This window comes from Manduca sexta, chromosome 4 (genome assembly GCF_014839805.1).
Source record: "Manduca sexta isolate Smith_Timp_Sample1 chromosome 4, JHU_Msex_v1.0, whole genome shotgun sequence".
Taxonomy (NCBI): domain Eukaryota; kingdom Metazoa; phylum Arthropoda; class Insecta; order Lepidoptera; family Sphingidae; genus Manduca; species Manduca sexta.
Window position 1 is genome coordinate 6352576 of NC_051118.1, and position 15306 is coordinate 6367881.

The 15306-nt window shown below is 33.5% G+C and overlaps 1 protein-coding gene across 2 annotated transcripts in view; it reads left to right on the forward strand.

Moving 5' to 3' along the window:
* Nucleotides 1–15306, forward strand: part of LOC115450852 (transcription factor Sox-17-alpha-A) — a 138269-nt gene that overhangs the window by 7002 nt on the left and 115961 nt on the right. For both annotated transcript variants that reach the window (XM_037441575.1, XM_037441573.1), the window contains exon 2: nucleotides 1414–1579. In XM_037441575.1, the coding sequence (XP_037297472.1) occupies nucleotides 1497–1579 (83 nt within the window). In that variant the 5' untranslated portion in view covers nucleotides 1414–1496. The remainder of the gene's footprint in view (nucleotides 1–1413; nucleotides 1580–15306) is intronic.

The following is a 15306-nucleotide window of genomic DNA, read 5'->3' on the forward strand; positions in this document are numbered from 1 at the left end:
TAGGTTAGTTGTTTTCATTGTCAGGAAAATAAAAACTGAATGTGGCTGCATAAAAATAACATTATTGCTTATAGTTACATTTATATTAATCTTCTTTAAATTAACATTTTAATATAAGTACTGGTAGCTTAGTAACAAGGTAGTCATTATTAAATAATAATTGAAAAAACATGTTAAATATTCATATCAGACATTCGAAATTCCAAACGTATATTTTTTCAGTTAAATCTGTTGTAAATTTTTTATCGTTAAAAAAGATTTGATTTATTGTACATAGCTCTCTGGTGTAATTATCTTATTATCTATGCAACAAAATTAATTATTATTATTGTTCTAAATTCAAAAGATTTGCTATAATACCTACGACTGTAACATGATATATAACACAAACCATTGTGTAATAAATCTCTGGTTTAAACATATTATAATTCATTATTATTTAGTTAAAAGATAAACGTAAAATAATTTTATCATCATTAAAGTATTTCTAAAAATACAGCTGCATCTATAAATAAATAATATTCAGTGACACGTTTTTTCTTAACAAACACGGCCAGTGAACTTTGAAAAAAAAACGTTCCTTTACTTTTTAAATGGAATTAGAAGTGCGCGTTGGTAGTGTAGTGTGCAGGCGCGGCGACGCGTCGCGGTGCCGCCGACATTGACAGCTGTCAATCAGATTCAATATGGCGGCCCGGCCGGTTCCGCCGGTACAAACACGGGCTATCTCACAAATCTGATACAGGACAGACCAGCGGTCGATGTGTTGAGATTAGAAATGTTTTTATTTTCGTATCGGTATATTGTAAATAAACTTTGTGGATTACTGTATAATTTTTCGTTGGGTTAGTGAAGGTGGATGTGATCAAATACTTTAGTCTTACAACTATACTAATTTTTTTTATAAGATAGCGCTCAACTTATATTCTTCTACATAAACTAGTTGATCAACTGATTTGATTATTAATGATCAAATAACTACAGCACCTAACGTAGTTAGACTCGGAATCAGAGTTCAGAATAATATTTGATTATAAAAAGATCGTCTAAAAAAACATTCGTGCTCATTATTTATATGAATTACGCAAATTAAGCACAAAAAAGAGAGATTTATGAATAATTATTTTGTTTACGCCTTAGTTTAATCGTCTCAACTACCTTCATTTAGATTAACCCGAAAATTACGCTCAGCATCTTATATTTTAAACTACCCTTCACATAATATATAAGACACTGTGATGAACAAATCATGTCAAGCGACTTGCATGTTGCATTCATGTTAATGCCTATGCCCATTTCTTACTCAGTATTACATAAAATATATTAATTGAATTAATATTAATTTAAACATAAACAATAAATCAAAATATTAATAATAACAATTTTCCCTATAATTAAACCTTTCGTTTGCAGTGATGGCGCGTCAACCGCAACTTGTCTGACGTAATGCCAGCGTGACGCTGATGCGCTGACGTTGACGCCGACGTGACGTCCGAATGAACACCCTCATGCTGACGACCGGAGGGGCAGTGGACGACCAACCCTGCGTCGACTCCAACATGGCCTTCTCTTCTTACAAGTGAGTTTTTTATTTAGAAAATCTTCCAAAATATTGGTGTCCAATCATCTGATATAATGACCCCATGAAACTATCATGAGGTCTTTGAATTTAATATAGTTTAATGATGTTATTATTACGTTTTAGTTGCAATTTTAGTCGCATGGAATTTATTTTGAGACAAATTTAAAAATGAAATCTATTTATATCCTTTCTTGGGATTCAAGCTTACTGTATAAAACATTTTATTAATAACAGATGACTAGATTAGTCATGAAAACGTTACCAACAAAATAGAAATTCCGTTACCAAATAAAGATTAATAAAGCATGCATTGTAATTAAAAAGATTTTGATTTTTGAAACTAAACAAGATACAATTTACTACATATCCCATACCAAAATTATCAACCTGTCATCTCAATCAATAATGATATCATGGTGGAAGTAAAAACCCGTCATAACCAAAAATCACGACGTCGCCATGCCCCGTGGTGAAATGAAGCCATTTGTCCAAAAAGCCTTGGTCCAACGTTCGCCCGGACGAATTCTTAAGATCATTTATACTTGATGCATCATTAACGGCATTATAGGAATTAATTACAATGTTTTTACGTGATGCTTTGTTTAAAGGAGAGTAAAACGGAATGCAAATTGGAACGGGCACACGTTTTTTTGTGATTAAAATTGTGTACTTTTTGTCATTATATTTGATGGAGAATTATTTGAATGTTATAGAAAAAATACTTAGTATATTAAATAATAATTATGTTTAAATCCCTTATCGACCATAACAGATATCGATACGTTTAAAAACTAAGCACCGTTTTTCAACAATTATTTTTATGAACAATTAATTAATTACGTATGCTACTAATCAAAACAAATACTATTATTCTGTTATGCATGAAGATTATTATTCCATGACGCGTGGGTTTCCTTGTGACGTCTTCATTCGTTACGATATTAAAATATTTGATAACAGCTATGTTTATGAACTGCAAAATTAAAAATTAACAAAAACTATAAGAATTTACGTAACACAAACGTCGCTAAAGTAATAGTTATGAGAATTGCCACAGCACAAGCATCATAATTTTGAAGAAAATAACTTTAAATTAAGTCAATGCATAAACTAGCCATATATCGTTCAAATATTGCACAAAAACTATGCATACGGAAAAGAATTTCAACGGGATGTGAATTCTGCCGACCTGCAATAGGACAGCATTGTGCAATACGTCCTAAACCCTCACAGTAGTAGACTAGACCCGTGCCAAGTTATGGGACAGTATTTTACAGTATATAATACAGGGCTAGTATTATTATATGTAAAACAGACCAGAATTTTCTTGTCTATGATTTGAAAATACAACATGCAAATGTATGGGTAGTTATAAAAAATTGTGCGGTTTAAGTAAGGCTCGGTGAGCACCACACCCTATTATTTTTTAGGTAGACAGTATAGATTGTATTATTTGACCAAATGTTGAGTAATTTTAACAAAGAAATAAGATTAAAATAATACGTAAGTTTGATATTGTATCAATTTACTGTGTTATGTTTGTTTGATAGCTCCGTTCATGTTGAGACGATTTTATAAAATATCCTTAGTTTATAAAACAGATACGATTGGTTTTTAAACTATACATAATAAAAAACAGTTACTGTGTTATAGTATTATTTAATTCTTTATTATACTGACGATATAGTTTCTCTCAGTTAGGTAGAGTCACATAGAGTCGACAACGAATGACAATTCAAAACTAAATGTTTTTCAATTTAAAACTTTCATTAGCTACTTAAGTTACAATGTGCCTTTTACTTAAAATAATTTTGTAAAGACGGAAAGCAAAGAAACAATGATTAATTATAAATTATTTTTTAAGCGTAAAAGTATTCTCAAAATTTTACTAACTTAGTAGAAACATTTGTGCTGGCAACACTCGATCTGAAGGTTTCCATCGTGCGGTATAAAATTTTATTTGCGGTTTGGCTGTAAATCCTTTATGAACTGGCTTGTCGTGGCCAGAGGGGCGCTGACCATAGCCTTGGAGGACATTATTAAAGTACTATGACCTAATTTACACATATTACTAATATTTTGTACCATTGTGGTTATTTTGTAAGATTCTATTTTAAATTTGGTTTGGTCTAGAAGTTTCTTTTATAAATATTAAATACAACGATTTTTTTTTAATTAATTCGGCAACTTTTTTTTTGTTATTGACTTGTAACATTGATGTTTTTATAAATTTATGCAAGTACTTGCTGTAAAGTTTATTGACAACACAACATAAAGCGTTCTTTTAAGTATATTGATACAGAGCTGTAAAAATACAATGTCTTTTATTTAACGAGCGACGAAAATGAAGTGATGTAACTCCTTATAAGGTTTATTAAGAAAAAGTGATGGGAATCTGGTGAATACTTTCATAATCCACAATATGCTTGTAAATACAGTAATTACGGAATGCAAAAACCCGTTGGCCAATGAATTCGTCAGGCGGTTACAGTCCTCAATCGGGCACCTTTCATTTAAAAAAAGAGCCATACGCCATTTCATGTCAATTTTTGAATTATTCATCGTGCGAATGCGCGAGCGCATCGATTGATGCAAACAAAAAGCGCGCGCTCGCTAATCTTCGCCCTTTTTCGCGTCGCTTCGGGCTTCCTCGGGCCAGTGTTGCCAACCTTCGCATATATTATTCAACTAGTTTTTTATAATCACGCCGAGCAAAGACACAACAGGGAATGCATTCATTTGATAAATGATATTTTTTCCATACAAAAGTCACAAAGATTCGAGAATTTTTTCATGTAATTTTTCGGTGTCCAATATTGGCATGCGTTCAATAAGCTACGATCGAAAAGTAATAATGCTGTGTCATAATATAGCTATGGTGTTCTCGCAACGGTGTTCTTGGAACCCGATCGGAGTATTAATTTTATACATCTCATATTGATTTGACAAGATTAACTACTGACTAGTTTTTTGTAACGCCCGTGTAACTAGTTGGTATAAAGAAAGAATACGATAAAAATCTCGCGCGAAGCTAATTCCCGGTGATTAATGGCCGGTGAAATCTATACCATCTGAAGCGCTAATTTCTAGTTGAAAACGTAATAAGTCATATACAATTGCGTTTCAAAATTCATTACTATCGATCGTCAAGCCAATTACAAGTAACATTGTCGTGGTTTGTGTGCAGAAAAAATATTCGAATTTCCGAGCGTTCATCCCCCGCTCCCGCACGTCCGCCGCGCCTCGACGCCGCGTCTCGACTGTACGTGATTGGTTTATTAATTAGGCGAATCATCATCGGGTTCCATTTTTAAAAATAGGCGGGATTCTTGCTGTGCGAGTTTTCTTTTTAATTTCGGCCGGCGTTGAACGCAATTAGAGTCGCCATAGTGACTTTTTGTCATAATCTGCGCGCGGCGACAAAAGTTTGTTTTAAAATCGCATAAGACGTTTAATTAATAAAACAGCAGACCCCGCGATATACGACGGTTAATTAAAATTTTTATTGACGGCATTATAACGTTGTGCGGTTCATAAAATATCATAAATATGAATTATTTTGTAGATATGTGAGATAATGTCTGTTACAGCATCCTTTAAGGGCGACGTAGCTTTTTATCAGCAGCATTCTTTGAATAGCGTATTAACATTCGGAAATAATACTCAAGGCTGCAAACACGAATCCGACTATGTTTTACATTACTTGCAATTTTGTATTTGAAAACATTATGTAATAGTTTCAATGAAGATAGTATCATTAATCGCTTAACTTTTCTATAAAATAAAATAATCCTTTAATATTAAATTGGTGTCATACAATGCATCTAGTTTCTAATAATTTGGGTTGAGGATTATTGTAAAATTTACAAATTATAATTAAATTATGCGTCTTCGCAAACATTTCTTTATAACTTCCTTTTCCTGTACAAGTAGAACGAGCATAAATGTAGAGGTAACAATCATCATGAATTATTATCTTTTCAAGTTAAAATGTCCAATATAAAACTATGCAGTCTAATAAGATCTCGAATTTCCTGCCTACTGATCCTTTGCAAGTACTATTTGATTACCAACACATTTAAAAAAATAAAAAGGTGGAATTAAAAAGATAGATTCAAAAAATCGATCGCGACTGTCTGAGGTCAGCGGGAAAATAATATAAAAAGTATGTTCGCGGTCCGTCCTGGAGTTATGTCTCTCAGTGAATACCGTTAGGATGCCATCCGAACTCAAAACGAGATGAAAAAACACCAAAACTATTCCAATTGCCAGCATAAGGAATCCGTTTTGTCTGGCGTTCAGTTTTGAGAGGATATTTTACTTGACTAATGGCAACACTAAATTATTAAATGGCAATCAACGAGTTTTTACTCTGTCTCTCCTGCACGTGACGATTCTTTTTTCAAATTTGTATTGTTATGGTTTTTAATATAATTGTTATGCCTGTCACATATTAATATACTGACATCTTACATAGCATTAATTAGTGACGCCTAGCAATGATAATGTTCCTAAGAACTGTCATTTTAACTAATAGCTTACTAACAGGTGCTCCATGTCTATTAAATTATTGTTATACCCACTTAAAAATAATTGCATTAACTAACAGTGTAGTTTTTAACAGTGAAATTAATAACACAAGGTTTTAAAAAGAGAATAATATACTCCTTCAGTTTCGCATCAAAGGCTCAACAACTTTTCACCTTAGTCATAGTATAAATAAATTGAAATTAAAAAGTGAAATGATATCACGGCATACAGGCATACAGCCAGCAGAGGCATTCTATAGTCACCGCGTAGCCAGCGACAGGCCGGCTGACCGGCTACTAAGTAACAACGGAGACATAAATTCTTCAAAGGGTTAAACAAAAATAAAAATATAACCCCTTTAAGAGAGCTACCGAACTATAATTTATGGGAGTGGCCGCTGAGACCGAAAAGAGTAAAAAGAGTTGCGCCTTCGCAAAATGGTGAAATTGGAAATTTGCGATAGTATCTCCCGACCGGGTACCTTTCAATTTTATACGTTTGCAAATTTGTTTGTTTTCCTTTTGTCGTGGAGTTATGGCTGAGCTCTGTGCGCGGACAAGCAACTTTATATTTTATCGTATTATGCGACGTTGTGACGGTAATCAACCTAAATATTCGTTTTCATTTATATGTGATTTCTGTAATATTTTTCATGTAATTTTATCGAGAATTTTCGTGTTGCTAGTATTCAGAGTGTACTCTACCGGTGCGCGTTATGTTGGTAAAGTTTCAGCTAATCTTCTATCAGTATCTTTACTATTAATTCTGGTATCATTTTGACTTCTCAAGGCAAAGGTGTAATAGATGATGTACTAATCAAGGCGAAGTATTGTGTATTACCCAGTGTATTATTCTCATCATTGTCTTTAAGTTCAGATTAAAACCGTGAAATATTCTTTGACGTAAAAGTCTCATAATTCGGATAATTCAAACATATAACAGCGGATGCTTTGTTTTTTACCATATTCAAAAACAAATAAGTTTCCTTTAAACTATTATTCTTTTTAGTTTATAGTTTTAAATATTATACACAAATAGTATTAACGTTCAAAAAAATAAACACTAAAGCTCTTTGTTACATAAAGGTATAAGATTATTAATAAACTAAATGTCTTACAATCGCGTAAACATAAGAAATCATTATTAATAAACTAGCTTTTGCTCGTAGTTTCGCCCGCGTGAAAGAGTTTTATGGGATAAAAGTCTGAGATAAATAGCCTATAACCTTCCCAGGGTGTTAAATTCTCTCCATACCAAATTTCATAAAAATCCTTTCAGTAGATTTTGAGAAAATCGATAGCATACACACAAACAAAAAAGGAGACTTTGTTTTATAATATGTATAGATTCAAACACCTATTATAAATATGGTTCAGTAACGTGGATCAAAACGGGTGTCGTGCCACGATGTATCAATAACGATTTGTCAGTATCACCGCAAGCCATTGTGCTTTACTTCGGAGATCGGTAGGTCAATGATATTTAAACGCTTTCATAGTACTTGACCTTAAATATTTGTAGACCAGTTACTGCTGGCAACAACAAAAAAGAAAATAAATGAGACAGAAAAATCGTAATAATATTTCGTAAAAACTATTTCGTCACGTTTTGAAAAAGTTGTGGTATGTTGAAATTGGAAAAAGAGCGAACTTCTTCTGTACAGTTTTATTGTTAATATTTACACGTCTTATTTTCTTTATACGTCATAATTTCACCTGACATTTTTCTTTCATTCAATATATTATATACCAGCCAGCAATTCAAACAGAGTAAAACCTTTTAGGTCAACTATTCTCATAGGAATAATTTACTAGTGGTAGAATGTTTGTATTCAGCTGAATAGCGAACACTGTACATAAGGTGTAAATTCCGCCATAGTGGTCCACATAATTGTGCCTCGTTCCGGAATCAGCTTGTGTATATCCGGTTTCAAACAGGCCGGCATAACTGTGTCGACTGCTGAGGGATAATCATCGCTTATCAATCGACACTCCACTTGGACTCGAATCCACTTACCACCAGATACAATGGGGCCAATTCGCCGTGTCCATGAAAAAAATAATGATTGCAATAGAAACATTACTAGATTTACTAGGTGGGTCTCAGGCGAGGATTCGTCTACTACTACCACTACAAGTAACAGTGTACAATATGTTTTAATGTGTAGCCAATGTATACTGGATGTTATAATACATCTTACGTTTCGGGATGTCGAGTTATTTGCTATTCATGAGGTGGCAAACGTTTTACACTCACTGTATTATCATCATCATCAGCTAGTTGCAGTCTATTGTTGGACATAGGCCTCTCCCAAGGTACGCCACAGAGCGCGGTCTGCTACACTATATTATAGATAGAAAGAAATAAGACGTTTATTGTTTGAAACAATATTAACAATTTTAACTAAATATAGCAATAATGACTAAAGGACAAAAAAATATATATGTAACATTATATAAATTTTAATTATTGCACCAATAATAGGCCCCCATTCAGCTATGAGCTGCAGTAAGTAATATTGTAGCGCTGGTTTTAAATGAGAAACCCGGATGACGTACAAGCATCTAATCAGCAGATATTTAAAAAAATAGTAATGTAACTAATAAAATAAAGTAATTAAAATGATATTACAAACAATAATTAATTCATCAACGAAGACGCATCCCACTACTTTCCCTAATTGCTTACTGTGCGTGAGCAGCATGAGTGCGCACGCACCCGATGGACAGCATCGGGGAAATTGCTTGCATCAACCCCTTTACTCCTCCTATTGGTGGTGGCGCGCGTCTTCGTGGATGAAATTTTATTAAGAAATTCAAAGACAGTTTTTATCAGTTTTTTTCCCTCCTGTCATACAGGTATAGGAACCTAGTTCAGGAAAGTACCACAACATTATATTTTAATTACTGGTGCTCAATAAAGTTAGCAATAGCAAAAAAATATATATTAGTAGAGATAATTTAATACGATCGTGGTTCATTTAGACTAATGAAAACTGACTATCAATGCCATACTTTACATACCCTACAGAACCGTCAGCATTCTCATCCAAATTTCATTCACAAAGCAAGTACTAAACCGGTGTGGCCGATTCGCGTATTGAAAGCCAACTAATGTAATTTGTTAAAAGAATTATGAATCACACAATGGGGGACCGGCCTACTCCGTCTATTGTATCAAATGTTGGTTGTCAGTTGGTATTACGGATTCCATATGTTTGTGGCTGTTAGATGTTTGTTAACTTCTGACGTATTAGTAAGAGCGCGCACGGGCGGTTAAATAATCGTCAATTTGAAATTCGAATGTTATGAAAATTGCTGCGAGGGAATGCAGCGGGAGCATTCTTACCATAATTATTTTTTACCGTACTAGTTATACTTTTAGGGTTTAGACATATGTACTTATATCTACTTTCTTGTCTCCTACTAGTTTCGTTTCTAACATGTAGTTAATAAGCCATTAAACTTGTTTTTATTTGTAATGTATTGTGTGATTAATCGATCCGACAATTCGACAGTCGATCAATTTAACCACCCGTGCGCGCATACTTTAAGTATTTCATTCTAAGTTCTATGTTCGGTATTTGTATCTATTTATATCTTGATTATTATACTCCCTTTTGTTCGCGACTTTTTTTTTAAATAACCTTATAAGCAATAGGCATCTTTATGTTAATTGTGACTCTTTGGTTTTTTAACTATCTAAATAAAAAAATCGCATGTTTTTGTATCTTTGCATCTATCTATTTATCTGCATGCACGGTACGGTAGCGCTCTGAGGTCTGGGTTCGAATCCCGGGCGAACACACTTGGCGAAAATTAGGTGCCTTGGTTGCGCCTCTGCATACCCCTTCGAGGATAAATACGCAGCGTATTTTTCCCGCGCCTTAAAAAAAAAGCACCCTTCAAATAAGCAAAGAATCGAAAATATTCATCTAGATCTCACATCCTACATCCACATACCTATAGTTGCAATGAACTAGGACTGTATTTATCTAATTGCATCGCGTATCACAAAGCGACACTCTTTACACGTTGATAAGCTTGCGAGATAACTGTGTTATTACGTGTGCATTGGACATATAACTTTGTTCTTATAAGGCAAGCCGATGCTGTCAACTTGTAAGTAGACATACTTGTCAATAAACTGAAATATCTGCTAATAATTTGTTTTTTACACTGCACTGCAAACGAATAAATAAGACGCAAAGGATAGGAACAAAATTTAATTCTAATAAATCGGACTGTAAGGCGTATTAGTGTTGCGTGTGCGATACGTCACGGCTCTGAGGTTTCGGATTCGAATCTTGTTTCGGGTAGTGATATTGTTTGACTCAGTATCAGCTCAGTTTGGAGTTTGTGCCTGATATGGCGATAGGCTCGCCCCCTATCACATCATGGGACTACACATGCCAAGTACTGGGTCCACTAGATATCTATCCTATTTTTTTAAACGGGCAAAGTGACCCCATTGGACCTGATATTAAGTAATGTAGGGCCCGATAGAATGTCGACTGACGAAATATTGGTGCTCAGCAGTCGACACAATTATGTCGGCCTGTTGGAACAGGACATACACAGGCTGATCCCATAACGTGACACACTCACATAGGCCACTATGGCGAGTTTTAACACCTTGTGTAGTGGTTGCTAGCTGGACGGATATAAAATATATCCTACCACCAACAACTCCAACTTGGGGGATAAAATACGAGTGTGCTAATATAGATCATAGTCGGACATAAAGGTTACAATTAAAGTGTAAAGCAGCCTTATCGTTTATTGCATTGATAAATCATTTGTCGCAATTGCTGTCTTTGTTGTACACTGGTTTAGATAATAATATGACATATTGATATCGTTATTAACAATTGTTTTAGAAAGTTAAGGTTTAATTGTTCTAAAATTGTATAGCGACCTTTATACACGTGGTAAAAGGCACATAGTTGCTTGGTCTTAGGAGTTCCGGAATAAAAATGGTTGAACCAAAATGCAACCTAACTTATGTTATTTAAGGACGATTTTATCTATTGAATGATTCTTTCTAAATTCTTTAGTGATTTCAAGATTGACCGTACTAAACATAATGTTTACTTTACCTTTTATTACCCCGTTCTAAGATTTATTTCTTCAAATTACATTATTAGCTTACTTCATAAACCAATAGAACTGAAATACAACCTTATTAACTAGTGTTAACGTTTTGTTTGTTTTGTAGTTTGGACGTTATTTCGTCCGCGTTAGCCTCTACACATACAAAACAAACACCCAAAATCTTCACAAATTTCACCCTTATAATATTTTAAGAATTCGATCAGTTTGACAAGCACTGAGTTATTCGTGATTTTTCGGCACGCGAACTGAATCCATAGTATAGTTCATGTCATAACGCACATCCGACTGTCAACTTTTTTCTTGCTGTCGCATAACAAAGATCGACTTATAAGTCGGTTAGATAAACCGACCAGTTTAAGTAGACAGTCTGTTACCAATATTTTAAAGCTTTGTCGGGCGCTACTTACGCTAGTCGGGTACTCTGATTTTCAAAGATAATCCCCAGTAGCTGGGTTTAATGTCACATCAATTTTTTATGCCTTGCTGTCAATGTTGACCCAATTTTTGTCTTCCGTGAGAATGTACTTAATTGATTATGTGTATTGTTGATTTATGTTTGTTATAAAATGATTTTTTTTTGCTCTCATTTGAGGTTTAAATTGCAACGTCTCTATTGTTGTCGCTTAAAAATATTTTTTATATTTTGGTTAAGTTCTTTATTGAATCAATTTCGATTTGACGCCAGGGAATAGTTCTTCCCATGACAACAAATTGGGATAAAAAGTCTATGTGTTAACTCAGGACATTGTCTAACCGTGTGCCAAATTTCATCTAAATCAGGTTAACTGTTTCTGCGTTTACTTCTAACAAACTTTTCACAAATTTTCGCAATTATATTTGTAAAGTCGAAAATGTTCACTTTATTTTGAGACTATAATATGCACGCTAAAAGCTTTAAACTAATTGTAATATTTTAGAATATTTGTATACAAACATAAGCAAAAATGTATCCCAAAAGGGGTAGGCAGAGACGCAAATAGCGCACAAACTTTCCGCCGTGTGTATTCCGTCCCATGATGTATTGAACGAACCTATCACTATTGGGCACAAATACCAGACACCGAACTAATAAGTAAAAAAAAACAATATCTCTGCCCGACCCGGAGATCGAACCTGAGACGGCACAGCAGTAAAACGCCACTGAGTAAGCCCAAATACATTTACGTAACTTTACCATTTCAAACGTTACAATTTCGTAATAACACTCTCTAATCCAGTGGATGGTATCGCATAGATTCCTGGCGGATTCTCCGAAGTGGTTGTTGACGCTCCCAGTAGCGATGTTGACTTTAATGATGTATTGTCTCACAAACATTTGCTTAAGGCGCCGGTTCTGACGGTTTGGTATTTATTTAATACTAATTTTTGCCTGCAGCTCCGATAGCGTGAAGTTTTTCAGGGATAAAAAATATCTCTAGCACTCAGAACTAATTAGCGCGAGATTAGCGCATTCAAACAAACTCTTCAGCTTTATATCTATACATATTATAAAACAATATCCTCTTTTCTGTCTGTCTGTATGTTTCGATTTTCTCAAAATTTATTGAACGAATTTTTATGAAATTGGTATGGAGATAATTAAAGACTCTAGCTAGGTTACAGTTTGTACCGTGGGAAAATATATACCGGGACTTTTATTCCGGAAAACTCCTTCACGCGGGTGAAGCTGCGAACACAAGCTAATATTAGCATAGATTTGTGAAGGTTCAAATTTGGAATAATTAATAACATCGACACTAAAAAAGGCAATTACATCTAAGCGACAATCTGTAATTATTTGAGAAAGCGATTTAAATATATGATTTTAATACAATTCATAATAATCTTACTATATAAAAATAAAGTCTCATAATATAAAAATTTCAGATACTAAACCTAAATAAAATGACGAAAAAATTGACAATTTTAAATAAGTATTTCCGGTATATTCGTCGCTTAGATATTGCCTTTCAAAAGTCATTATGTAATCAAAAGAACCACGTTACTTATTTCTGTAATTTGGGTAAAATTACCAGCAGAAGTTACCAAGGGTATATTTAAACAGATTACTTTTGGGTCCTGTAAGTACATTAATACATTATAACATATTGATGAGCTATAATATAGTGCAAATGTATACAAAAATCATGCAATAATATTAAGCGACATCCTTGCCCTTAATATCGGAGCGTATCGGCCAGTTATAATCCATTTAGCGTGACATTTTACAAGATTGCAACAATTTTCGGACTTATAAGAGGATTTGGATTGTTAAGTGCGAAATTTGTATGTTGTTAGTTGTTTTAAAAATATTTATATCAGAAATAAATGTAAATGATATTGAGTTTTATGATTTTATGAATTATGAATATTATTGTATAACTCATTCTAAAAGCGATGGTTTCTCGTCTTAATTTTGTATTCGATTGACTGATCACTAATTTATAACTTAGATAAATTCAGTCTTACTTATAAAAAATCCACAAAGCTATGCTTACTTCAAATACAAATTTACTCGATCAGCTGTAAATCAAAACCCGTGATCTTGCCTCTTAATAAGGTTGAAAGTAGGAATCGGTGATGTTTTTGACAGCTATTTAAGCAATTTTAACCACCTCTTAACGCTAAAATAAGTTTATATAAGACTGTGTATTTTTAATACACATATATAAAAAAAAGTTTAAAGGGATGAATTTGTCCCATTTTCAATGAATGCACGTGTCTGTTGACTCTTTTGACATTCAGTAGTTGAAAAAACTTGATTCAAAAACAATATATTTTATTCCTTAATAGATAAATTCATACATTTACTTAGTTCAGATTATTCAATTAATCATTACCAGCTCGTGAATCATGAATATAGAAACCATTAAGATGTTACTTTAACGAACATAAGGACATTTGATTTTGCATTTTATGTTAATTAGTGTTTGAAACTCATTACGCTACGATATAAAATAATAATAATTAAAATGAAACGACAGCAGTTTTTTTAAGAACATGAAATTTGAAAAAAGAACTTTTTGTTTTTATCTTTTTTAAACTTTTGAACGTAGAACACCAAGATCATTTTCCACAAACGTTTCCTAGATGCACATGTCAGTGCACAATATCAGCAGTCAGGGCAATGTGCAGCGATACGTTATCAGATAAGCATCTGTTATCGCGGATGCAACGGACCAGAGCCGAGCACTCAAATGCATTCGCGAAATACGTTAGAAATTGTTACAAATAGTTTCTATATTATAAAGTCGCATTTTGTTATATTTATGTCTGAGAGGGTAGGTAGAGGTGGAACTGCTCCTTGAGTTGCCATATTTTTCTCATTATGTGTAAGAATGAAGCTAAATGCATACATAATCAAAGTAAATAAAATGATTACTGTGAACATTTTATGTTATAGTAGTTAACGGCATCTTCATGTAAAAATTAAGAGGTTTTTGACTCTACATTTTAAAAATAATAAATAATTCATATGTTAATTCCAGACCATGTACCAAATTGCATCCCAATTCATCCTACATTTACATTTTTACAATTTTCGTAGTCATTTTAAAATATAATTGCCATCGATATATATGTACTATGTACTCGATTTGTCGTTCCTAACATTCACTGTGTTCAACTGAATTGAACTGTCATCCATTCGAACTGATTTTAGTATGGTGTCAATATAATGCTTGTGGTTGTGTACGGAGTGGCGCTCATAATATAAAAACGTGAGTCTAAGTGCAAACCCGGATGTGAATAAAAAATATTAGTCAAATAAGTAAAATTATTTGTTGTTCAAGTGAATAACTAATTTATAACAGTGACGTTTTGGTTGCCATTTCAGTTCAGATGTTGAACAGTTTCGTTCGTTTCGGACGTTCGTGTCTATAGAATATACGTCAATGATGCCTTAATCATGCAAAGTTATAGTCTTTCGGAAAATTCAACGTCAAGTTCCCATCAAGTTTTCCTTCCTCGCATTCCTCGGTATCCTTAGCATAAGGTGACAATGTCACAATGACTCACGATCGATGACATGTCGTCAAATTTCACGAACAATACTTGCAATGTGACTCACAATTCCTTATATTTAACCGAAATTCTACATAA